This window comes from Eumetopias jubatus, unplaced genomic scaffold (genome assembly GCF_037043125.1).
Source record: "Eumetopias jubatus isolate StellerSeaLion01/CBP00866 unplaced genomic scaffold, mEumJub1_p1.0 scaffold_14, whole genome shotgun sequence".
Lineage (NCBI taxonomy): Eukaryota > Metazoa > Chordata > Mammalia > Carnivora > Otariidae > Eumetopias > Eumetopias jubatus.
Genome location: NW_028274820.1, coordinates 67,663,004 through 67,690,940, shown reverse-complemented (window position 1 = coordinate 67,690,940; position 27,937 = coordinate 67,663,004). Strand labels below are relative to the sequence as shown.

Here is a 27,937-nt window from a genome sequence, read left to right as displayed (position 1 = left end):
GAAATTTGGGATGATTTTACAAGAGGATATTTAAAAATGGACTATTTATTTCTACCTTTCAACTGAGGCCCCAGGACAATGTGGGCCAACTATTCCCACATTCCGCTGTCAAATATTAGAAGGACTCCTGCACAAGAAGGGAGTGAAAATCATTTCTGCAACCTGTAGCTGAAGGCCCACCTCAAAGGTCTAAGAGTTGAGGCAGGGAATGGCTGGTGTCAGCATGTCAGAGGGGCTCAGCTCTCCCCTCGGGGGAAGGGTGGACATGCTTCCTTCCCAGAGTAAATGACCACTAGCAGACTTGGATGGGTGTCTGCAGAGACTGGAGTCGCAGGGGCTGGTGTCCGACACTCATGTGAATAATGTAAGGGTGTGTGATGAGGAAAGAAAGAATGTGTCTTCCTGGGGGCAAAGACATATACCCCAGGAAGAGAGAGCCAGCTTGGATCATTACAAATCCTGGAAAAGATTGTCTGGAGATGACTTCACCATGGAGGGTAAAGTCCAGATGACCAGAGGCCGGAGCATGAAAATTAAAGACTAGAGGGAGTGAAGAGAATGCACCAACTGCACCTGCAAAGTTAGTCACGTGTTCCCAGCAGGGCCTCTCAGAGCCCCCGTTAGAGAGAGCCAGCTTTGGACATCTGCCCAGCCAGAAGAATCACATCTGATTATACCTCTTCTCCTTCCACCCACCACCACCTGCGGTCAGAAGCCTCAGCCCTGAATTATTCATTAATTCATTTGAGTATAACAATAAGAAACAATCATTACAAATAACATTTTTATGACATATAACTATTTTCCAAAACAAACAAAAAAACAAGTTAGAAGAGTAGTTTTCTTTTCCATTGTTGTGAATCTCTTTGATATCTGGCTAAAGACAGCTGGATCTCCATACCTTCTTCCCTCTTCAGTCTGTTTTAATGTACATATAGGTAGCCTCTTAAAAACTACATTGTACCCTCATGAGTGAAATAAAAAGGCAAATGAAAAAGACAAATCAAGTCTTAGAATTATGATGAAAATAGTGATCTCATAAACTCTCTGTGAGGGTCTCAAAGATCTCCAGGGGTCCCCAGACCCTATTTTGAGAACCACTGTCACAGAATTTTCCTTTGCCTTTAATGTCCAAACTCTGAGGATTCACAAAAGAAAGATGTGGTTGTGGAGTACCACAGTGTAGTTTCCAAAATTGTTTACATCTAGAAATGCCAGAAAAGAGGTACTCTAAGATAGAATGTTTTAGGGCAAAATAGGAAGCCATCAGCATAGGGTGGACTAGCCTCTCAACCCAAGAGTTCCAGAGCATATGTGAGGTTCCCCAAGAGAGTGTCCACTGAGAATGCTCCCTCTGCCAGGCTGTGTGTCCCCAGTCCTCCCTCTGCCCATGGGATCTACTATTTGAGAGCCTTTTAGTAACCACAAAGGAAGAGAACCCCCAACCTTTTGGCTAATTCAGCAGGTGGAACCCCTTTTAAACTGGTTTTCTAGTCAGTGTCAGAGTCAACATTTAGCAGGGACCAATCAGGAAAATAAAAGCATTCCAACAGAGGGGATTTAATACAGGAGATTGACTACACAGGGTAGGATTTAATACAAGCAACTGATTACACAGGTGTTAGAACTAAAAGGGAGTTTCTGAAGAGATTAATCATTGCTGACGCTAGGGCTAGGGAACAAAAAGGAAGATGGGTTTTATCGGCAGCTAGAGCAAGGGGTGTGGCTGATGCTTGAACCTTGGCAGAGCCGGTACTGACTGCCAGGGCGCACAGACCAGCTGCTACTGGAACCACTGTGGGATGTGGAAATGAGCCGGAAGTAGCAAAGGAGGCAGGAGGCTGCAGGCTGCTGGAGGCTGCTGACCTCCGCTGGAACTCAGAAAATTGTTCCTCTCCTCCCGCGTGCCCCTCTCCCACCTGCTCCTCCCATTGGCTGGGGGACGCAGAGGGGCCTGGGAAGTCCACGCCCCTTCTGTGGAGCGGAGACCGAGCCCAGAGGCGATCAGTGGAATGGGAGGCCTGGCGGGCTGTCAGCACCGTCTTGGCCCATTAGAGCCTCATCCCTTTATGTCCTTTTACCCTGGGACCTGTCTCACCCCTAGAGTCGTCCCCCCCCCCCCCCCCCCGCCCAAGGCTGCTGCAACCTGTGGCAAATGCCAAATTATTCCCTTCTCAACTGCCTTTGAGGAAGCCTTCCTAAAATGACTAGAAGAGGGCGAACTCCCAGGAATCATCTTTTAAAAATGAAGCCTCTGGACCTTTCTCTGAGGGGTTTGGTGACAGAGGTTCTGAATTTGGATTCTGTAGCACTGACTGTGACACTAGGGAGTACCCAGTGGCCCCTGACCCCACCTTGCAATCCCTCCACAAACTCTGGTTCCACGTAGCAACCGTAGTAAACACCCGGCTGCGGGGGCCTCACTCTGGGGCTGACCGTGGGAAGAGGTACGGTCAACGGTCAAGAGACCCTTCAGGACCCCGCAGCGTGTTTGGTGCTCTGCATTTGCTGTCCCAAGTCATCCGTCATATCGTCTGGAAAGAGCCGGGAGTGCCGAAGAAAATCAATGATTCGTGGTTTCATAATAGGCCATTCTGCCCTTTATGAGAATACTCAACATTTCTTGGCCTTTGTCTCCCTATAAAGCAGAAAACACTTCTGCAAATGCATCACCCCATCCCGACTGCACCTATGGAAAAGGACTCCACAGTCTTGGGTGTCATTCCTGCCGCAGCCTCTTCCTCTCTCCCCTTCTTGCCCCCCGCTCGTTAAGCAGTGTGGCCCCCGGGAGGCCTGTTTACAGCTAATTAGATTAGGAGTGTGTTCATCTGGAAAGATATTTGTAGTTCAATAAAGAGAGTGTGAAGAATCACCCTCCTGGTTCCACAGAAACAAAGGTTCTGAGCCTCATTCCGCTGGGGGCAGAGAAAGGTTTTTGCCCCCTCCCTCCTTAAACAAGCCTCGCTTCTCTCCAAAATATACGTAGTCCTTAGACTCAGAATGAGCTTCCCAAGCCACAGGAAAGATCTCAGCTTCGAAAGATTGCAAAGCAAAACAACGAGCAAATTTGAAAACACTTTCATGCGGGTTCTTTTTTTTCTTTCAAAGGAAAAACAATCACTGCTTGAGATGTTTTGTTGAGAAAGAAAAAGAGGCAGAGAGATCATCAAGGCCAGCGATAGACGCTGCCCTCCTGCCTCTTCCCCATCTGTTCGAAAATTATTTCCAAAATATTAAATGCTGCATTTCACTGAACCAGAACTGCATGACGCGTTGGGGCTGGGGGAGAGAGGAGGCAGACGAGATTCTGAAATATAATTTCCCAAATGTTTATCTTGCTAGCAAAGGCTGCTGCCTGTACTATAATAAAATCTTAGCATGACCCCCATTAGGCTGTTGTCTGTAGGGTAAGTAGGCACAGATTGAATTTCGTACTGTGTCAAGGACAAAATGAATCCTTAGTCTGGCTGCAGAAAACGCATATTCACCCAAGAGAACAGCGGCTCCAGTCTTTCAAGCCCACATGTGCTTCATTCTTTTCTTTGAGATGAGTGTACAGATCAAGTTTGGCTGCCCTTTATTAGCCTCCAGACAGCCGGGATAGTATCAAAGCTCGCACCCGGGCTCTCCCTAACCTGCCCACTTCCCGCTTTCTGGATTTAACAATGAGCATAAAGCTTCCATCAAGCGTAAAGGCTGATTTTCATGGTGCATGTAAAATATGAAAATTCTACCTTGGCTAACTTCATGCCGACTCCAGAAATATTTAAGGGTTAGAGTACTTTATTATTGTTTTTCCAGACGAGGAAAGGTTGTAGTTCAGTAAAATTGGGCAAAATTACATTTTCTGCTCCTCAGACGTCTTGTGGGCTGGCAGATTAAGGATGCGAAGCGGTGAGAAGAGAAGCCTCAATCCTAGTTACTTCTCATTTATTCGGTCAGAAAAAGAGAGTTATGTTCATGTCGGTGAATCCTTTCCTCCAGTGGCTATCAGGTCACAAGAGACAGAATATTCTTCAATTCCCATTCCCTGTTCATGGGTACAGGCCAGCCAGGCTGTTGCTTTGAGGCCTGATCAATGTAAAGCCCTTTCCTTCCTGCTCAAGGTGAGCATGTGGGTCTCTTACCTGCCAGCAAAGTAGGGTGTTCTTGCAGGCTCATTCTTCCGAAAACGTTTGTGATCTTAGCCCTCACTAGCTTCTGCAAGAATTAAAAAGCCAAACACTCATTGTTATGAAAAACTACAAGAGGAAATTATTTGAAGCTCCATACTTCTGAAGAGCATTTATAATTAGCCAGCCCACATGCCTGCTCTCCCAGCACATGAGATGGAGATTTCCTCAGAGAAAGGCAGCATGAGTCCATAAGCACTGTACGAGCCAGCATGCTGCTAAGACTCAATGCAATCTCTTACCCTCTAGTTAATTATATTTACCACTTTGCTTCGCTCTCCCTCAAGCTCCTCAACCGTGAAATGGGTCTCAGGGAACTAACTCATCACAGGAAAAACATCTAGAATCTTGAATCAGTGGGGATGTGGAAAGAGGAAAATTCTGGCATTTAGAAATAATTTGGGATGTTGGAATTGATTGCTACACCCCATTCATTCATTAGCTCATTCAGCTAATTCCCTTCATGCCACTCCTTGGGGTAATAAGAATAGAGATTGCCCAGCCCAGCCCTTGCCAAATGCTGGGTTTCGGAATGATTTCCTGGGGATTTTCTACTCAAGGTATTGGCTGGCAGATTGGTCAGAGATGTGAGCTAAACCATAAGTCCTAGAGGAAAATCAAGGCAAGCATTCTGAAATACAAGGTCCAAAGAGTCTAGCCGGATTAAGGACAGCAACACTGAGCCAAGAATTTAAAGACTGATTGCTAAAGAACCCAAAGGAAAATAGATCAATAAGGAGCAAAGAGGTCATGTTCTCATGTTGGTAACATAGTTGTGAACCAGCAAGTAGAGCAGGTAGAAGGGTAGAGCCTTCCTTAAAAGACTAGTTATTAATCAAGCAGGGTATAGGCTCAGCTGCTGTAATGAAGAATCCCAAAATTCAGTGACTTAAGATGCAAATATGTTTTCCTTTCATATAATAATCCAGAGAGAAGCAGTCCAGGGCTGACAAGACAGACCATCCTCAACATGCAGCTTCCACCTCTGAGTCCAAGGGAGTTGCTCCTGCTTTTGCCACCTCCCTCCTGTAGGAAAGAAAAAGGGCCCAGTGAGGACACACACATCCCCTGGGAGAATCTGATGCAGAGGTGGCACACATTACTCTCTCACACACCTCACTGTGCAGAACCTAATCCCATGGCCATACCAGGATCCATCAGAGGCTGGGAAGTATAGTCAGTCCCTGGTTGGGCAGCCATATGCCCAAAGAGCACTGTGGGAGTTCTACTATTAAAGGCAGAGAAAAGAGATGAGGGTGGACCATTGGGTCCCTAGACATGAAAAGGAGTCTCTAGCCTCAAGGAGCTTAAAGTCTACTTGGGAAGATAGACAAGTAAACTCTTGTCTTACAACATTAAGCAAATGCTACCATGTGTTTACCAAATGCCAGGCATTATACTTAGCATTATCTCCTTTCATACTGAAATGACTCCATTATTATGTATATTTTATAGATGAAGAAATGAAGACTTAGAGAGGTTAACTAACCCAAGATAATGCAGTTAAACATGGAGCACAGATACAAATCTGATTCTGTCAGACCCTAGAGCAGAAGTCAGCATATTATGGCCCTTGAACCTAATGTGGCCCTTCACTTTTTTTTTTTTGTAAATAAAGTTTTAATGAAACACAGCATGCCCATTCATTTACATATTGTCAGTGGCTGCTTTTCCACTACAATGGCAGTACTGAGTAGTCATAACAGAAACCAAATGGCCCACAAAACCTAAAATATTTACCATCTGCCCTTTACAGAAGAAGTTTGCCTACTCTGCCCTAGTGCTGGCATATCAGGTGTAATTAGCTAGGCATGCGCAGGGTGTGATGAGAGCTGGAGGAGAGCGCCGCACAGAGGGAGGGTGGGCCAGTCTAGGAAGTCAGGATTTAGCTAACTAACCCTTGACCAATGAACAGCAATTGATCAGTAAAGACAGTGGAGTAGGAAGAAGAGCGTGTGACAGGCCTGGAGGTCTGAGTGGCCCACAGGTATTTGAGTGGGGTGTGAGAAGAGGTTGGGGCAGTGGGTGGTGCAGTGTGGAGGAGGATATTGAATAGCTACAGTAGCTCGTAGAGCAGCATTTCCCAAACCTGGTCCATCATCGCAGCCATTTTGGGCACGTATTAAAAATAAGGATTCTAAGACTCCACCACAAATCTGCCCAAACAGGATCCATATCTTCAAGAAACTCCCCACAAGATTCTGGAATACACTGCTAAAGATGGTAGGGGGAGAGTGAGAAGGCAGGGACACTGGCCAAAAGCTGTAGTGGTAACCCAGGGCCATACTACGTGCACGTTGGAAGGCTAGAAGCAGCAAGGTTTGTGACAGCTTCTTGGTAGAAGGTGAAAGAGGGGAGAGGAAGCAAATGAGATTGTTTTTTGTGAGTGAGATAGTGGGGAGTGACAGCCCAGTTCTGGCCTGGTCGTGAGGAGCCCCCATGATGTCTTCTCCTGTTCTCCCCTCTATAGCCTGGCTATGGACTTTGGGCTTCTAGAGTCTAATGTTGGATGTTACCTCTCAAAAAGGGAGAACTACCCCATCCCAGACAAATGGAAGCCTGGTTGCTTCAGAAATGACCAAACCTTTACAAAATCAAATGGAGGTATCTGAAGGGGGGACTTTTATAATTTGATACGGATGCCTCATTGCCTGTTCCTGGCCCTTAGAAGAGTTATTTTTTCTGTTTGTTAAAAAATTTGTTTCACTGGCTCCTTGAAAGAATTGAGTTGTGATCATTTCTGCATAACAGCGGGACACTTTAAACTCTTATTTTCTCAGTTTTATGAATTTGGGTACAGTTCTTCAATCAGTTTGGAAGTAATGATGGAAGGAATTGAATTCTGTGGAAGAAATCCAACTGCACGATGCATTTTCATTTGGTATGGGGCAGTTAGATAAATGCATCCCTCGACTCATTCACTGAATAAATAAATCATGGGGTTAGAGCTTAAATAATAAATAAAAGAAAAGGGGAAAGAAAGAGACTAAGAAGGACTGACAAGGTGAAAAAATAGATAAATAAAAAGAGCTATATGCAGGCAAAATGATGAAAGATTGTTGCCTGCCATTCTGTCCTCTTTATATTTACTTTATATTTAATGTTTATTTGACTATTTCTTCACTGCCTCATAAGGTTTTGGACTGGCGTAGGGTCAAAGATGAAATGCTATACCTTTCCCCTGAAAATTACTTACTTAGCGCTAGCTGAAGTCTAAATGTGCCTTCAATAGGCTTCATCCCAGGAGCTGAGCAGTTATTGTTACTGGTCATGACAACAGAGAGAGCAGTAGATAACTGGCATACTGGCTGTTTGGGTTTGTTTGAGGAAGACTTTGTTGGTCTTCCTTGTAAGTAATACGAATTCAGCCTTGGAATTTTGCATATGGTATTGCCAACACTTTAACTCTTTTTGCCCCTGTCCCTCTTTGCCTGGCTCCCTCTTAGTAACCTCACAGGACTCACATGGGATAACGTTTCTTTCAAGATTCCTTCCCTGGCCCCCACGCGTGGGATAGGTGTCCCTTCTATGACTCTGGACTTCCCTATCAATCCTGCTAACAGCTAACATTCATTGAACACTGAAAATTCTGAACTCTATGAATGGATTGTCCTTTCCAATCCTCTCAACCACCTGATGAGATAGGTACTATGATTAGTCCATTGTACAGACAAGGAAACTGAGATACAGAAGAGTTAAAGGTTACCCAGCTGGGAAGTCTTTATGTTCTAGCCTGTGAGTTCCACAAAGGAGTAACTTGTGGCTGCCTGGTATGATGGTCAACAGAGTGCCTGGCATGGGCTGGCATTGATGTGTTTCTCTCTGTCTCTCTCTCTTGTCTCTGACTCTCTCTCTCTGTGCTTCTCTCCTTCTCTGTCTCTCTCTCTCTGTATGTTTAATGAATTATAAGACCACAGGGACCTCAATAGGAGACTCACTTCACTGCATATGGGATTCTAAAGTTGATGAATCAAACTTGGAGTTAAATTGCATTCTTGAAGTTGTCTATATCAAAACATTAGCTTATGTGAATGATGCTGCCTGGCTGAGTTAAGTCTGAGACTGCAGAGGCAGAAAACAGATGATATACACTTTCTCCACTCTCCCAGATCTTCATCTGCCAGGCCGCAATGAAAGATAAACCTCCAGATCAGCAGTGTGCATTGTGCTCTGTGGCTGCCTTTCCTCAGCAGATGTGAGGACAGAACAGGCTCTGGGAATATGTGAGTGGGGTGTGTATGTACGTGTCTGTGTAGGGTCACATTTCAGTATATATCCCAAAAATATTCATTCTATACTCCTAAGTTATGTATGGCTTCCATATAAGAGAAACAGAGAGGAAAAGATGGCGGCCACTCCTCAGTTATCTGTAGATTTCTGAATTTTCACCCAAAGCAGTATCCGAGATACCATCCATTCAGTAGACACCCAGGAAGCCTAATTTCCACAACTGGTAGACCCAGCTTAGCCAAGTTTGTGATTCCGTGAGATTTGGCAGCTTAGGGGAAAAGCAAGGACCAAATATAAATGGGTTACTGAAAGCCTATGTTTAGAACTCTGGCCTGCTCCAAGCCTCTCCCTTCCTAATCCCACCAGAATCTGGCTTCACATCCCAGCCCCCTACTACCAGCTCTGTGACCTTGGCAAGTCACCCAAACTTCCTCTGGGCTCTGTTTGCCATAGTTTTCCTGCGTCCCGCACTGCCCAGTTTCTGCCCAGAAAATACTCCTCTGTGACCCAGAACCAGTGACAGGAGGTGCCACCATAAAAGGGGCTTCTTCAGTATGTCTGAGTAGGTTGAGGCCTGGGTACTCATTCCTTTTTTGAGAGGTAGTGTCCAGCATCTGATACATGGTAGTTGCTCAAAAAGTGTTTGCAGAGGGGGTGGAACAAGATGGCGGAGGAGTAGGAGACCTGGATTTCATCTGGTCTCAGGAATTCAGCTGGAAAGGGATCAAACCATTCTGAACACCTACGAACTCAACAGGAGATCGAAGAAAAGAATAGCAACAACTCTCTGACCAGAACAGTGACCACTTACTGGAAGGTAGGACGTGCAGAGAAGTGAATCCGAGGCGATATTCGGGAGGGTAAACGGCGGGGGAGGAGGCATCTCTCAGCCGCTTCTGGCAAGTGATAGAGCCGCGGAGCACAAAATCGGAACTTTTAGAAGCCGGCTCTGCTGAGGGACGTCGCGGCAGTGGCTAAGTGGGGGGTGGAACCCTCATGGGACAGTGTGGTCTCAGGACCCTCGGGGTCACAGAAAGACCAGGGGTGCCTGAGTGCAACAGAGCTCCCGGGTATCAGAGCGGGGAAGTCGGCTGCAGAGACGGAGCCGAGGCGTGGGCTCTCAGCTCGGGGTTGCTATAAACTGTGATTCGTGACAGTCGGGCCACTGCTCCTCCAGCAGGGACCCAACAAGCGGCAGATCCGGGGAGACTCCCCTTCCTCCCCCGGGAGGAGCGGCGCGGGAGCGCACCACAGGGATCTGCTGGGTTTGGAGATGCCACATGGCGTCGGGTGCCAGAGATAGAAACGCTCGGTCACAGGCCGGGTGAGCAGGAGTGCGGCCGGAGACCCGGGAGACGGGAGTGATTGACTGCTTTTCTCTGGGGGCGCACTGAGGAGCGGGGCCCCGAGTTCTCGGCTTCTCCGGGGCAGAGATTGGGAGGCTGCCATTTTCACTCTTGTTCTCCAAAGCTGTACTGAAAGCTTGCAGGGAACAAAAGCTCCCGAGAGCAAACCCGAGCAGATTACTTAGCCCGGACCAGCAAGGGCGGGGCAATTACGCCTCCTGCAAAGACATTTGGGAACCATGGCTACAGGCCCCTGCCCCAGAAGATCAGCAAGAACAGCCAGCCAAGACCAAGTTTACCGGTCAATGAGAATGGCAGAACTCCAGCGCTAGGGGAATACTGCACATAGAATTCATGGCTTTTTTAACATGATTCTTTAGTCTTTCAAAGTTAATTTTTTTATTTTTAAATTTTTTTTAATTTTTCTTTTTCCCTTTTTCAACCAACATCTGATCAATCCCTTTTTTAAAAAAACATTTTTATGTTTCATTTTTAGAGTCATATTCTATCCCTTCATAGTAGTTACCCTTATTTCTGGCATATATATATAAGTTGTTCTCTCTTTAAATTTTGAGATACAGTTTCTTCTAACAGATCAAAATATACCCTAAATCTCTAGTGTATGGCTTTGTTCTAGTCTCCTGCCTGATCACACTCTCTCCCCCCCCTTTTCTTTCTTTCTTTCTTTTTTTTTAAATCCTTTCTTTTTTCAAACAACTTCTTATCAATTCCTTTTATAAAATTTTTTATAATTTTCATCTTTACATTCATATTCCATCCTGTCATCCTATCAACCCTTATTTTGTACATATATAAAGTCTTTCTTTCTTTAAAATTTTGGGAGGCACTTTCTCCTAACAGACCAAAATACACCCGAAATCTAGTGTGTGGCACTGATCTATGCACCAGCCTGATCATATTCGATCATATTCTTTTTTTTGTTTTGTTCTGTTTTTGTTTGTTTTTATCTTTTTCTTTTTTTTCTCTCTCTTTCTTTTTTCTTTCTTTCCCTTTCTTTTCTCCTGGTTTCAGGTCTTTTCTGATTTCTGTAGAGTATATTTTCTGGGGACGTTACCCTGTTAGGATTTTGTTCTCTCATTCATCTATTCTTCTCTGGACAAAATGACAAGACGGAAAAGTCACCTCAACAAAAAGAACAAGAGGTAGTACCGTCTGCCAGGAACCTACTCAATATGGACATAAGTATGATGTCAGACCTAGAGTTCAGAATCATGATTTTAAAGATACTAGCTGGGCTTGAAAAAGCATGGAAGTTATTAGAGAAACCCTTTCTGGACAAATAAAAGAACTAAAATCTAACCAAGTAGAAATCAAAAAGGCTATTCATGAGGTGCAATCAAAAATGGGGGCACTAACTGCTAGGATAAATGAGGCAGAAGAGCGAATCAGCGATATAGAAGACCAAATGATGGAAAATAAAGAAGCTGAGAAAAAGAGAGATTAAACAACTACTGGATCACAAGGGCACAATTCGAGAGATAAGTGATACCATAAAGACGAAACAACATTAGAATAATTGGATCCCAGAAGAAGAAAGAGAGAGAGGGGCAGAAGGTATATTGGAGCAAATTATAACAGAGAACTTCCCTAATGTGTGGAAGGAAAGAGGCATCAAAATCCAGGAGGCACAGAGAACCCCTCTCAAAATCAATAAAAATAGGTCAACACCCGACATCTAATAGTAAGAACATAGTATGAGCAGCTATATGCCAGCAAACTAGATAACCTGGAAGAAATGGATGCATTCCTAGAGATGTATCAACTACCAACTGAACCAGGAAGAAATAGAAAACCTGAACAGACCTATAACCACTAAGGAAATTGAAGCAGTTTAATCAAAAATCTCCCAAGAAACAAAAGCCCAGGGCCAGATGGCTTCCCAGGGGAATTCTACCAAACATTTAAAGAAGAATTAATACCTATTCTTCTGAAACTATTCCAAAAACTAGAAATGGAAGGAAAACTTCCAAACTTGTTTTATGAGGCCACCATTACCTTAGTCCCCAAACCAGACAAAGACCCCATCAAAAAGGAGAATTACAGACCAATATCCTTGATGAACATGGATGCAAAAATTCTCACCAAAATACTAGCCAATAGGATCCAACAGTACATTAAAAGGATTAGTCACCACGACCAAGTGGGGTTTATCCCTGGGCTGCAAGGTTGGTTCAACACCCGCAAATCAATCAACGTGATACAATACATTAACAAAAGAAAGAACAAGAATCATATGATCCTCTCAATAGATGCAGAAAAAGCATTTGACAACGTACAGCATCCTTTCTTGATCAAAACTCTTCCGAGTATAGGGATAGAGGGTACATACCTCAATATCATAAAAACCATCTATGAAAAACCTACAGCGAATATCATTCTCAATGGGGAAAAACTGAGAGCTTTCCCCCCCAAGGTCAGGAACATGGCAGGGATGTCCACTATCACCACTGCTATTCAACATAGTATTAGAAGTCCTAGCCACAGCAATCAGACAACAAAAAGAAATCAAAGGCATCCAAATCGGCAAAGAAGTCAAACTCTCACTTTTGTGGATGATATGATACTTTATGTGGAAAACCCAAAAGACTCCACCCCAAAACTGCTAGAACTCATACAGGAGTTCAGTCAAGTGGCAGGATATAAAATCAATGCACAGAAATCAGTGGCATTCCTATAAACCAACAACAAGACAGAAGAGAGAGAAATTAAGGAGTTGATCCCATTTACAATGGCACCCAAAACCATAAGATACCTAGGAATAAATCTAAGCAAAGAGGCAAAGGATCTGTACTCAAAAACTATAAAATACTCATGAAAGAAATTGAGGAAGACACAAAGAAATGGAAAAACCTTCCATGCTCATGGATTGGAAGAACAAATATTGTGAAGATGTCAATGCTACCTAGAGCAATCTACACATTCAATGCAATCCCCATCAAAATACCATCCACTTTTCTCAAAGAAATGGAACAAATAATCCTAAAATTTGTATGGAACCAGAAAAGACCCCGAATAGCCAGAGGAATGTTGAAAAAGAAAAGCAAAGCTGGCGGCATCACAATTCTGGACTTCCAGCTCTATTACAAAGCTGTCATCATCAAGGTAGTATGGTACTGGCACAAAAACAGACACATCGATCAATGGAACAGAATCGAGAGCCCAGAAATGGACCCTCAACTCTATGGCCAACTCATCTTTGACAAAGCAGGAAAGAATGTCCAATGAATAAAGACAGTCTCTTCAACAAATGGTGTTGGGAAAATTGGACAGCCACATGCAGAAGAATGAAACTGGACCATTTCCTTACACCACACACAAAAATAGACTCCAAATGGTTGAAAGACCTAGACGTGAGACAGGAGTCCATCAACATCCTAAAGGGGAACACAGGCAGCAACCTCTTCGACCTCAGCCGCAGCAACTTCTTCCTAGAAACATTGCCAAAGGCAAGGGAAGCAAGGGCAAAAATGAACTACTGGGACTTCATCAAGATAAAAAGCTTTTGCACAGCAAAAGAAACAGTCCACAAAACCAAAAGACAACCGACAGAATGGGAGAAAATATTTGCAAATGACATATCAGATAAAGGGCTAGTATCCAAAATCTATAAAGAACTTCTCAAACTCAACACCCAAAGAACAAATAATCCAATCAAGAAATGGGCAGAAGACATGAACAGACATTTTTCCAAAGAAGACATCCAAATGGCCAACAGACACATGAAAAAGTGCTCAACATCGCTCGGCATCACGGAAATCCACATCAAAACCTCAATGAGATACCACCTCACACCAGTCAGAATGGCTAAAATTAACAAGTCAGGAAACCACAGATGTTCGCGGGGATGCAGAGAAAGGGGAACCCTCCTACACTGTTGGTGGGAGTGCAAGCTGGTGCAGCCACTCTGGAAAACAGTATGGAGGTTCCTCAAAAAGTTGAAAATAGAGCTACCGTACAATCCAGCAATTGCACTACTGGATATTTACCCCAAAGATACAAATGTAGGGACCCGAAGGGGTACGTGCACCCCGATGTTTATAACAGCAATGTCCACAATAGCCAAACTGTGGAAAGAGCCAAGATGTCCATCGACAGATGAATGGATAAAGAAGGTGTGGTATATATACACAATGCAATATTATGCAACCATCAAAAGGAATGAGATCTTGCCATTTGCAACGACGTGGATGGAACTGGAGGGTGTTATGCTGAGTGAAATAAGCCAATCAGAGAAAGACATGTATCATATGACCTCACTGATATGAGGAATTCTTAATCTCAGGAAACAAACTGAGGGTTGCTGGAGTGGTGGGGGGTTGGGAGGGATGGGGGGTTGGGTGATGGACATCGGGGAGGGTATGTGCTATGGCGAGTGCTGTGAATTGTACAAGACTCTTGAATCACAGACCTGTACCTCTGAAACAAATAATGCAATATATGTTAAGAAGAAAAAAAAAGCAGGAGGGGAAGAATGAAGGGGGGAAATCAGAGGGGGAGATGAACCATGAGAGACGATGGACTCTGAAAAACAAACTGAGGGTTCTAGAGGGGAGGGGGTGGGGGGATGGGTTAGCCTGGTGATGGGTATTAAAGAGAGCACATTCTGTGTGGAGCACTGGGTGTTATGCGCAAACAATGAATCATGGAACACTACATCCAAAACTAATGATGTACTGTATGGTGATTAACATAACAATAAAAAATTTAAAGGAAAAAAATAAAACTAAAGAAAAAAAAGTGTTTGCAGAAGGGAGAGAGAAAGGAAGGATAGAGACAAATCCCTGCCTCACAGAGATGTTTGGTGAAGTTAAACAGCGTGTATAAATTTCCCATCCCAGCGCCTGGCACATAAGGGGAATTCATTATTCATTCCCTTCACTACTCTGGCCTACAGTGCAAAAGTTATCTGGGAAACATAGCACATGCAAGCATCATGAGCGGATATACATTCACTTACAGGACTAATTCACATAACAAAGCCTAAAGGAATGGGACCAGAGCAAGAAAGTTAATGTGAGGGTCAAGGAGGGCCCTTAAAGTTTCATGACTTGGTATTCCTATAAGGAAAGGCACTAAGGTAGTAGTGGCAATAGGAGGAGGAGAGGTGGGGGTGATGAGATTGTGAGACAAGCAGAAGGTGGAAAGTCCTATAGTGAGCCTTGGGGATGGAAAGGCAGAAAGCAGGAGGACAGCCTCATCTACGCCACCTGCAGGACAGATGAAGTAGTGGCAGACCAACGGCGCTGGTAGACTCTACCGGTCCCCAAACTAAACAGATGGCCGTCCTCTGGTTCCCAGGCCTTGGGATTCTTTCTCCATTATCAAAAGACCAACCTAAGAGCCGTTTTCTTCTTTGAGTAAAACAACAAAACCTGTCTGCTTTGAGAGTTTAGTTCCTGGGAAATAAATGTTAAAATACTCATTTAACTGAGGATAATATTTTTCATGTCTTTTTCCAAAGGAAGTTAGCTGCAGATTCTTCCAAGTGACTTTCTATTATTTGAAAATAAACAACTTAGATCTAACCCAGTTAACAGTGTTGGAAAAGGGAATGTACTGTGCAAGTTGTCCATAACATTGCTGGATAGGGAGGGCTGAAATGGAAACAGTGAAATAAAAGCATCAAGAATATTCCCTTTATCGCTGGAAGATTGGCACGACAAGATGAATGTGTGATTGATACCATTACTCTCTTTCTCTCACTGAAGATGGTTATAAGAAGCCCAAATATAAGTTGAAGTTAGGGCTTAAAATATACTCAAATCTAAAGTATTATGTTTACTGAATATGCGTTAAAAATGAGAACCAATGGGCTTTCTCAACACACACACACACACACACACAGAATAATGTTAAAATATTACACAAAAATAGTATATTCATGCCAATTATGACAAAAATATTTTATATCATTGATAAAATCAGAAGAAAATCTGAAGCAATCTGAAGCAATCTGAAGCTGTAGTTGACTTAGTGCTCATTGAGTTTCTGATGCTCTTTACAAATTGGGGAAATTTTTCTTGGTAAATATTAAGTCTTTCCACATATGTACATTTAAGGGACATTTAAGATGAGTTTCCTGAGAACATAAATGCTCAAGAGGAATAAGCAGGAGTTGATGAGGGAAATCTTAATTTGCATCTACCCTGCCTTAAATGCCTGAACTATCTTGGGTATAATGTTGCATGAATAAGGCTTTTAGTGTTTAATGTGATATGACTTAAACATTCTCTTTTTGCTAGGGTCTATAAAACCTTTGCTATTAATGGCCATTACTTCTCATTTTTATCTACCAAATTTACTAAGGAAGAAAAAGTATGTAAAGGCTTCTATTTGTCTGCTCAAATCTTCTCTATTATCTGGTAATAAACTTCAGTTCTCTTAAACCTGGGACAATCCACTGGCCAAGGGACTCTAGGTGGTCCTTCCAAGCATGATCCTTTACATAGTGTAGGGCTTCTACTTGTCAACCTGCTCTCCTTGCTGTCCTTAGATCCTCCCAACATTCCTGTTGAAGTAGATAGAGTAATATTCGACAGCCATCAGAGATCTCAAAACTGACACATTGGTAAATGTGCTCCATCTTCTCTGCTTTTGCACAGCTAGGAAGAGTGAAACTTCACCATAACGCCATAAGTGAAGTCTAAAGCACTTACCTGGGGAAACACAGATTTGTATTATTTCAGGGTTAATCGAGTGACTGGGAGAAACCTATGCAACCTAACTTCCTGGGCCTTCCAGAGCTCCAACTGCGGGATACAGACCCACCCTGGTCCCTGCTGTGATTCAGCATCAGCTACCATCTGCTCCAGCTTAAATCCTGGAGGGGATGATTCCAGGACTGATTGGGGCTTTTTTGAGGAGCAGCACGAAGTCCCAGAGTCTCCCAGGTATTTGAGATCCATTTCTTCAGATGGATCCAGAGACTGAATTGAGAGACCCCACTTCCCAAGACGAGGTTGCTGGCCATTTCCTCGCCTATCCTACCCCTCCCTCCACATCTGTTCTTCCCCAGCTGGGAAGATAAACACTTTATCAGCCACCTCTGACTGAGAATGGTGCTGGATGGGATATGGAAACCACTTCTCATGTGTCATATCCAGATTGTGGAGTTTCACTGTATTGGTAGAGCCAGACACAGAAGTCAGAGCTCCTGGATTTCTAAAGTAAAGCTTTTTCTGACTCTGCCGGCACCCCCTCTGTTATGGCTCCAGGCTGCAGAGAGCATCAGACATGCCTCCCTGTGCCGGCAGGGTTCCTGTCTAATTCCCTGGGAAAGGCAGAGCTGACGGCCCAGAATCAGAAGGCTAGTTCCCTGCCAGTTCCCCAAATCTGGGGTGGTTATTATGCGGATGACTGAGAAAAAGGACAGAGAGTGGTATCCGGAAGTGTTGTATCCTTCTTTTAACTTCCAACGTGTCCTACAGGCTGCTAGCTTACTTAACACAGCGCATGAATTCTGTCTACATCTCACAAGCCACTTCCTTATTCACTATCTCCGTTTAACACGTCTTACGATTTTCATCCATTCTGTTTGTTTTTCTTGTCTTCACTGGAAGAATTGAATATTCTCAAATCCTACACCAAACACACTTTGAAAGCAGAAAGACCTAGAGAAAAAATAAGATAAAACAAAACATAACAAAAAAACAACCAGAGAAAACGTTTAATTTATGGTGGCAGCAGAAGCAGAAACCAAAACAGAGAGTATCTGACTCACAATAATGGCAGAGTTTTGAGCAGAAAGTGGTGGATGCCTCCTGCTAAGGGGGTGACAAAGTGCCAGTCACTGGGACTGCATGGTGCTTTAAGATTCATCAGGAGCCTCCTTTCCATGACCTTGTCTCTGCTCCTTTGATGGAGATAAATCATAATTTATACATTAGTATTATATAATTAATACATAATTATGATAATTATTAGTGATAATACACCATTGTTGTTGCTAGTTAACATAGTCAATCCCAAGAAGCCATCCTTCCCAGTCACCTCTCTTCCACTTCCAGCCTCCCTTGTGCTGGAAATCACACTTGGGACAAGAATAAGGATGGGGTGCTCACCCACTTCCCCCACATCCACTCCCAGCCCCTGGCAACCACCTTTCTACTTTCTGTTTCTATGAGTTTGACAGCTCTAAATACCTTACATACGTGGAATCATATAGTATTTATCTTTTTTGTGAAACTGGCTTACTTCACTTAGCATAATGCCCGTAAGTTTCACCCACGTTGTAGCATGGGTCAGAATCTCCTTCTTCTTAAACACTGAATAGTATTCCATTGTATGTATACACCACAATTTGTGTATTGAACCTCAAATTTAACTGGGCATCCTCTATTTTTATCTGCTAAGTTTGGCAACCCTATTCTGAACACATCAGTCTAGATAAGCTTTTTCTAGAAATTAGACCAGAGTAGAGGTTGATTCCAGAAGGTATTTATAAAAGGAAAAATAAGGAGACATAGCTGACATTTTTCTGCTGTGATTTTGCATAAACCATAGAAATGAGGTTCAAAAGAATCCTGGTTTTGTCAACACTCTGTGTCAGGAGTTCTTGAACTGGAGTCTGTGCTAGAGAGGCAGGGGGTCTGTGAACCCCTTGAAATCATAGGCCACGTAGAGTATATGTGCATCTTTGGGAGTAAAGGAGCCCTAATTAGATTCTCAGAGGTGCCTGAGACTCCTAAGGAGGTCAGGAGACACTGTCTTATTGACTGAGGGCATAGCTTTGAACTCGGGGAAGGCATTTTTGCTGGGGGCTTGGTTATTATTACCCTTTAGACAGTTGATTTCCTGAATATCTAAACTAAAATATGGAGAAAATCCCAGCACATTTAAAAAAGTGGAAAGTTTACCCATCTACTGAAGCATCCCTTTCAAATGAGGGATGAGTATAAGCTGCCATGCATTTCACATCTTTCACAGAAGCTGAATGGAAGCCAGTTCATGAATGATGCTGATCTTTGTGATGTTTCTGATGATAGAGAGGCATATGCTTCATATATGTCAAAGTCCCTTAAAGAGAGAGATTAAGAAAAAGAGAGTGAGAAAAATAGAGAACAATGCCTAGGCAATGAATAATCTTACTACCTGTAAAAAACAGATGACCATTTTTATAATCACCACTTTATTTTTTCTTTAGAAATCCTTCATCAATTTACCAATAGCTCTTACCAATGAGCTCGACTGGCCCCAATTCTCTGGTGCTACTGGGTTTCTGGACTCCATTAGTGGGTATGTATGTTTGAGTATCTTTAAACATTTCAGTGTATCTATGTAAGGAAAGAACAAGAGATGGGGCTTGCTTCCAAGATGTTGAAATGGGAATTATTAGGAATTGCTTGTCGAACATGAGTAACATACAAGAAATCCATCACTGACATAGAGTCCACTATGCAGTGGGATGTAATGCAAATTGTATTTTATCAGTGCTAGCAAGGAGGGAGTATTTGGCTCTAGAGTTGACCTCTAATGGAAAATGCATAAACCCATCACCGAATTTTTCTCATTCAAGGGATAAGGATGCTTATTGATTATTTACTCTCAGAAATTAATATTTATAAAGGTAATGGCTAAAATTAACAGGCAAGTTGCAAGGTCATGGAATCACCCTGGCTTTAATGCCCTGGATTTGAAGGTAGAGACAATATATGACAAATCTGAGTGACACACAAACCCAGTTTGCTCTGTGTGATTGGGTGTTGACTCAGAGCATGGGAACAAGCATTCATAGGTTAGCACCCCATTTTTTTAATTTAATAGGGGACATTGTGTATCATGAACAATTTATCTGATTATTATCTTATTATCTTCACTAAAAATACCTATTAAATAATTACTACTTCATCAGGTACAGATGCTATAGATGTTTCAAAGGTAAATAGGGCTTGACCTGTCTCTACAGCCAATTACAGTTGAGTAGGGCAGATAAGACAATGTACAAATAATGATAATAGAAGAGAGATGTGCCAAAAGACAAGTCTCAACACAGAGCTACAGATTCATTGAAGAAATAATTCATAGAATTAATCAACAGCCACTTCTTTTGGGGGTGTTAGGCAAGGGCCAAACCCTAAAGGATTTACAAGATTAGGGTAATGAAAAAGGTAGAGAGGAAACTAGGAAAGGTAACCAACCTTAAGGAAAGGGTACTCATAATTATGTAGGAATCACCTGTGAATGTGGGGAAAGCAGAGGAGATGTACTTTCAAGTTTAGGTATAGGTTTTCAAGTTTAATCATGTGAAAAATTAGGTTAGTATAATAATACTAAGAGGATCAGTGATAGGGAGAGTAAGAAGTAACCTTCGTGCGGTATTTGCTACATACCAATCATGGTCCTGAGTGTTAAGTAGAGATTTTTCTCATTTCATCTCTTTGTGAGGGTGGTGGCATTAACTTCTGCATTTCACAGTTAAGGAATCTAAGGGTTAAGTAGACAGGTTAAGAAACTTGACCAGAGTCCCATGTTAATAAGAAGTGGTACGATCTGTCATCATGGAACCTGGTGTCACGTTGTCCCAGAGAGTGATTTGGTGAGCAAGGGTCCTCCTAAACCCCAGCTCCCAACCTTTATGTGCTGTTTTCATTCCACCTATGGGAACGTGGCTCTCTGGAGTCTTTGTCACTTTGAGAGCATGGCTATGGGCTGGAGAAATGACTAAAAACTAGAGGAGCCCACCATGGGGAGATGTGCTGTGTATCACCTCAAAGGTCGATCGGGGGCCCCTTGCTAGGGTGCCCATGCTCCCAGCGGTCTGGGGCCGCCTATATGCCAGCCTCAGTCTCTCTCTCCCCAGCTGCACCTGCTATTGTCTTTGTCACCTGGAACACATCTAAAGATGGCCAGTCTAGAGTGGCTTCCTGGAAAAAAGACTCTTGTTGATATCCCCACTGCCAACATTGGAATGGAGGAAATAATATTTAAGTGGCCTCCACAATCCAGCCATGTAAAAAATACCTGGAAGTTTCTCTAAATTAAGGCTTTTAGGACAATAACAAGAGGAATTCATTATGAGTGAGAAGTGGACATAGTTTATTATACTTTCAATGGAAGCTTAACTTTAAGTTGAACCCTGTAAAATTCAGCCACTTTTTGATCTAAAGCCTCACAAAGTTGCCATTGAGGAAATACCAGTCTAATGTTTAAAATTAATTGCGAAGTAGCTTAAATCTTCCCTGGAGTCATGCAAAGAATGAAAGACGCCACTCAGCAGGCCCAGCTGAAGTGAAAACTCATTTCCGCATTTCTTTCCACTTATAGCTCACATTCACCAACAGGTGCCCCACATTTCCTGCATCTAATTTTCCCCAAAACTCTACTCCAAAATAGCTCCTGCTCCCAAGCACACTGTTCAGTTGTTTTAGGGTTGTTGTGTTTTTTCGTTTTTGGGGGGGGTTTTTTGGTGGGGTAGGAGGGGGGGTGGCAAGGGGAGCCAGCGTCCTTCTTCCCTTCCTCGTCTCCTCTGTCCTCACTCCGGGAGTTTGCTCCCTTCTCAGTGTGAAATCCCACCAGCCCTCCAGTCCCCTAGCCATGTCCACCGCCATCCCATCAGAGTCCAGCAGGCGGCCAGATCTTTCTTAGGAGAAAGGCAGTGGGGAGAAAGAGAAAGGAAAGTTGCCAGTTTTCAGACACTCAGGGGTTATAATCCTTATAAGGTTGTGCAGAGACATTCTGACACCATCTCACAAAGGAAGTGACTGTCTAGGTGTGTTTTATGTGAACATCACCCCCATCCTGAGCTAGTCTGTGCTGACTTTGCACCTTCTTGTGTGAGACTCTGTGTTGCCATTTATAAAAACTCAGTCTGCTTGGGCAGCCCCCTCCGTGTTAACTCTGAATACGGTCCTTATCTGTTGTTTCTAAGGAGGTGCGCACCCCCACTGGTATGCTGTAGGGTCACCTACCCTGCTGGAGCTTTTCTCTCTCTGTGTTTGTGACCCCAGGTTATCTAGTTGTCTCTTTTTGCCACCTGTTTCTGTATGCTATGCCTGTGTTCTCTGCCACCCAGCTGGAATGGGAAAAAATATATTCAGTTCCTTTTGATAGAAAAGGAAATTCTCTGTCTAGAATCTTGAGTTGCCACGGATTCCCCCATTAGGCAGACACAGCAGCATGATACCCGTTGTGTGTCACCATTCAGGATGTGTGTCCCCCCCCCACCCCCCCACCCCCGCCCCTGCCCCCAGCAGGAGGTCCTGTTAAACTATCTCTATAATCTCATGCAAATTATACCTGCAGGTAATCTATGCTGGGCCAATCTCCTTCTTAAAAGAATGAAGATTTGTAAAGTGTGCAAAAAATATTAAAGATTAGAGTATGATGACGATCCTCTTCTGGTTGAATTGGGCAAGTGAAAAAACTATTGACCCAGAAGCAGCATTTGTGAGCCATGTAGGCAGCTTCCACAGGCATTTTGAGCAAATGTCCTTTTGAGCCCAAATGCTTATCAGCACAGGATAGAGTGTATTGATTTCTCTGTTCACCTGGATCTCTGGAAAGTGCTTCCTATTATCTGTGATCAGCCTCATGCTTTGTGTATTAACAATGTTCTTTGGAAAATGTACCTTTGAAAGCAAAAGAATGCAGTTTGGGAGAGAAAATGGTTGCTTTCCTTTTCTTTTTCCAATATACCCTTCACCCCTCAAAATTTAGTATCTTTTTTATAAGATAAATGTAACTAATTGAAATTATATGCATGCGTTAAAAGACAAACACAACCCCTTACTTTTATAAATCTTTACATTCTGGGGTCCCTGGGTGGCTCAGTTGGTTAAGCATCTGACTCTTGGTTTCAGCTCAGGTCATGATCTCAGGATCATGATATTGAGCCCTGCATTGGCTCCCTGCTGAGCGTGGAGCCTGCTTAAGATTCTCTCTCTCCCTCTCCCTCTGCCCCTCCCCCACTGCTAGTACATGTTCTCTCTCAAAAAAAAAACAAAAACAAAAAACCTACAAATCTTTATATCCTTCAGTTCAGTCTACATTAACAAAAATCTGTTCTCTTGACTCTCAGGGTCCAGAAAATTCAAAAAGCAATATCCTTTAAAACCATGTGGGTTTTTATTGTTGTTGTTGTTTTGTGTGTGTGTTTTGTTTTGTTTTTTGTTTTTTGTTTTTGTCTTCCCAGTATGATTTAGAAAGCAATTAAGTGATTCAAAGGCAAAAACTAAAAACAAAAAAAACCCACCTTGTGAGGCTGGTAGTTTGGAGGCTGGGAACCCAACAGTAACTAACATTGGGAAGGAGAACTATAACTGTGAGTGAGAAGAAAAAGGTATTTTTCTAAAGATTAAAAAGAGTACTTCATGTTCAGATCACCTTCAAAAGCAATCAATGTAAGAGAAAAATCCGATTTAAGGTAAAGAACCCAAGGCCCCGTAACACATGTGGAAATATGGGAAACAATACCAAAACTCAGGAAGGAAGGACTTCTCATTTACAAGCAATACTTAAAATTCCAGAGCCCTGTGAGTCAGTGTGATGAAGTAGGAGGAAGACTGTATTTACAGGTACAAGGTTCTGGTTCTGTATGGCCCTCAGTGGAATAGAGAGCATCCCTGGACCTCATTTATATGTTGAAGTTGAGTTGTACCTAGCCATCTCTGAAGTTCTCCCCAGTGTTCAAGTTTAGTGGCTACAGGACAATGTGCTATTAAAGTCCACAACCTACCTCGTGATGCTGCTTGGTTTAGAAGCACTGAAGGAAGCTGGTAGGAAAATATGCTCCTGCATCTCCCCACCGAATATGTTTTTCTCCACCCCTTAACTAGCTGTGCCTTCAGACAAGAAAGACCTGGCTAATTTAATGGGTCAGAGCCTGAGACATTTAGGAACCATGTTTCTCTAGGGCCAGCATAGCTGTGCCATAAAGTCTGAACCCTTGCATAGTAAGCCCCGCACTGTGTGATACTGGGTGCTGGACCATCTATTCATTAAAGTGGCACTCCATGATTGTCCTTTATGGGTACTGTTTCCTCCAAGCAAACCTCAGAAAGGGAAACAAACCCTTAACAAAATAAACCTCAGAAACAAAACCTCAGAAAGGGAAACCAGGGCGCCTGGGTGGCTCAGTTGGTTAAGCAACTGCCTTCAGCTCAGGTCATGATCCTGGAGTCCCGGGATCGAGTCCCGCATCGGGCTCCCTGCTCTGCGGGGAGTCTGCTTCTCCCTCTGACCCTGTTCCCTCTCGTGCTCTCTATCTCTCATTCTCTCTCTCTCAAATAAATAATAAAATAAAATAAAATCTTTAAAAAAAAAAGAAAGGGAAACCAAACCCTTAACAAAAATAACCACTTGAACCCAACTGCATATAACCTGAGCATTTATGGTTGTCCAATCCCCTTCTGAAAGTGGGGCCAGGGATGGTCCAGTCAGTAGAGTTCTGCAGGCTGGGGCTAAATGGTAGAGAAGTCCCTCAACGCTGGAGGGCAGAGGCGACTGAGAGGAAAAACAGGGTAGCAATCAGAGCTTTAAGAAAAGAAGATGAAGTTAGCCGTAAAAAAATCATGAAAGCCAAAAGAGCCAAGAGTAATTACCAAAGTTATATCAGGCTGGAAGGTAAGAGTGAGATCAGGGGGCCAACATAAGTGGGTGCAAACTACATGGAATTTTCTAGAGTAAATGTGGCTCCCTCTGCCTCTGGCTTAGACTTGCTATTTGGGGCCAGAAACATAGCACATGCTTAGAAAGAATAGACATAGCTACTGTGCAAAGTGGCACAGTAATGCTATTCAAGGACATTTAAACACACATCTTTGATGAGAGGTGTCCTAGAATCTGAGTGTTAAAGGTTATCTGTTCTCTCCAACCCAATAGACATTATATGAGAGAACAATTTTGAAAAGCAGTGTATAATTCCAAACCAAGTCACTTGGGGTGTTAAAAACAGAAAATTGGAGAGAAGGGATTTGCAGCTAAGATTTGCTAACCTAATTTCATGTTTTAAAAAAGACATGTAAGTACTAAACACTAATGGGCTTAATAACCTTATTAAATCCATTATTGAAAAATTACATGTGATGTAAGTGCCAATGATTAGCCGTCTTATAATTATACTTGGCAAAACAAATAATTAGCCTGAGAGTTGGTCATTTGAAGTTAGCTGAGGCTGATTGTAGTGGAGTATAGCCTACATCAGTGCTTTTCCAAGTGTGGTCCGTGGACTGCTGGAAGGTGGGTCTCTCAGACCTTTTCAGGGGATCTACAAGGTAAAAACCATTTTCACAACAGAATTAAAACAGCATTTGTCTTTCGTGCTGTGCAGCCATTTATACTGATGCGCAAGAGCAGCGGTGAAGGTGCTGACATCTGAGCATGAATCAAAGCGGTGGCACCAAACTACATTAGTAGTAACTGTGGTCTTCACCTCTACACGGTCCTGGTTTTAAAAAAGAGGGGGACATCTTCCCCTGAAAAGTTCATCCATGAAGCAGAAATATTATTAATTTTATTAAAGTATATACATGATTTTTTAATACTTTCATCTGATGAAATGGGAGATATACATAAAAGCACCTTTGCTGCTTAACAAAACATGATTGTCTTAAGGAAAACACTTGTATAAAGGAGTTGAGAGCTATAGTCCACTCCAATCGGTTTTTCATGGAATACCAGTTTTACTGAAAAGAACTAGAAAATAAATTATAGGTATTCAGATTGGATATGTGGCAGATATTGTATCTGAAATGAGGGAACTTCAAGGAAAACAACTGACAGTATTGATTGTTAATCATAAAATTTGAGCTTTCGGAGAAAAGTTTGAATTTTTGAAAACTTGCATTTTCTCTTATGAACTTGACATCTTCCTAATACTCAAAACCTTGCTAATAGATATATAGTGCAAGCAACAAGTATGATTTTTCAATATTATATCATAAAATGTATCAACATTTAGAATATCTGCATAACTCAGTGAGCCAATATTTTCTAAATGACCAGTATATGATACGTAAAACCATGCATGGGTAAACGATCCACTCAAAGCACAAGATACACCAATGCATTTTAATGTAATATGGTGCAAAAAAAAGTTCATTGATTTATTTTCAGATTCTACATTGCAACTAATCAATCTTTAAGAAAATACCACGTCTCAAGTTTTGGTATAGAATCAAAGAAGGCTATCCATACTTATCTAAAAAAGATATTAAAATGTGACTCCCTTTTTCAGCTACATGTATGTTTAAGATGAGATTTTCTTCATATAATTCCATCAAAACAACATATCACAACAAATTTAATGCAGAAGCAGAGATGAGAACAGAGCTGTCTTCTATTAAAGTCAGACACTAAGGAGATTTGCAAAATTGTAAAATGATGCCATTTTTCTCACTAATTGGAGGAAGGGTTGGAAAATATATATTTTTCAGAAAAAAAATGTTACTTATGTTAACATGTAATGGGTTTATTATTTTAAATGAGTTAACAAATATGCTTTCAAATTTCTAAGTTTTAATTTCTAACACATAAATACTGACAGCTATAATCACATAAAGAAAGCTCTCTGGGTTCCTCAGTAATTTGAAGAGTATAAAATGGTTCTGAGAGCAACAAATTGAGAACTTCTCTGCCAGGGAATGAGTATGAAAGAGAAATGTGACCGTGGATGGAGGCTGGGGGATGCCAACATGCAGAGGTTTGGGAAGAGAAGATGAAGGAATAGTTCTCGAAGTGGAGAGAAAACTAGAAGGGTTCAGTATCCTACAGACCAAGAAAGTGTTTCCAAAGGACAAGTGCCTTTCAGCCAAATGCTGCCAGAGGCAGAAGAGGATGGGGATGGAGAAAGAGCACTGGATATGCAGGGTGGTGAGCAGGGGCGATTGGCCAGAAATGTCTCCTGGGACAGAGATGGGAACCTGACTGCCGAGAGTACTTTCCAGGAGGTGATGAAGGAAGTGAGCATCAACAACTCATTTAACAGGTTTCACTATTAAAGGGAACAGAGAAAGGGGGTGATAGCTGGTGGGGAATAAAAGATCAGGGAGACATCTTTTTTAGGTGAGAACTCCTACAGCATAATTTTAGTGAGAGGAAGATCCAACAAAGAGAGAAAGGTGGATGAGGGAAGGAACCAGGTCCTGGAGAAGGCAAGAAGGGCTGCAGTGCCGGGCAGGGAGGCCCTGCCCCTTGGGCAGGAAGGACCATCTGTGGATGCTATGGCTCCTAGCCAAGGACTCTTCCTGCATACACTGGCAAATCTCTCCACCTGCAACAACTTCTCCCCTGACTCTACTCATTTCTGAATTTTCACTTTTTAATTTAACTACTCAAATCATGAGTACATTTTCATCTTACAAAAAATACTGAGGTATGTAAAGTAAAAAGTCAAAGCTTTCCCCCAATTTCACCCCCTTTCCCAAGAGAAAGCCCTGTTATCAATTTAGTGTGATTTTCTTCAGATCCCTTCCGTGTGATTACATGTGTAAATCCGTATATAAAGAAATAAATGTTTCATTGGGATTTCCCCCGTAAGTAACATTATACTGTGCATGACATATGGAAAATTAATGCTTTGCTTTAACAATAGTTATTGAAGCACTTTCTATTCTTGTGCAATTCTGCATGGTATTTCATAGTATGGTCATTTTGTTCTCCTACAGATGGACAGTCAATTCCAAATCCTCATTACACCCAATAATGCCATAATGAACATTCTCCAGTTCTCTTTATGAAACCCTGTGAGGATATCTTTAGGAAGAAATGGCTAACTCCAAATGTATACATTCTTAATTTTTCATCATCCCTCCAAAAAGGCTATCCCAATTTACATCCCCACAAATAGTATATGAGAACACTTGTTTCCCCACATCCCTGCCAATACTGAATATTGCCCACTTTCTTCATTTTTTCCAATCTAACAGTGTTTTATTGTTGTTCTAATATGTAGTCTCCTGGTCACTAATGAGTTTGAGCATCTTTTCAGGAGCATTTACAAATTCGCCTTTGTCTTATCTAGTTACCCTATGTTCATGCTTTTACACTTACCATTTAGGAGTCAGTTCCTTTAGACAGCCTCCTCATGCCAACTCCCCGTCTAACTGGATGATTCTCTCCTGTACTCCTATTATGCTTCTTCAGTACCAATGTCACCTCACTTGTCATAACTGTTTCTTTATTGTTTTTCCTCTCCACCCAGCCCCATACCAGACTCTGAGCATCTTGAGTACA

At 42.5% G+C, this 27,937-nt stretch overlaps 1 protein-coding gene across 2 annotated transcripts in view; it reads left to right on the top strand.

Annotated features, from left to right (window-relative positions):
• Positions 1-27,937, top strand: part of AOAH (acyloxyacyl hydrolase) — a 166,863-nt gene that overhangs the window by 82,117 nt on the left and 56,809 nt on the right. For both annotated transcript variants that reach the window (XM_088018608.1, XM_088018607.1), the window contains one exon: positions 18,912-19,003. In XM_088018608.1, coding sequence (XP_087874734.1) covers positions 18,912-19,003 — 92 coding nt within the window. The remainder of the gene's footprint in view (positions 1-18,911; positions 19,004-27,937) is intronic.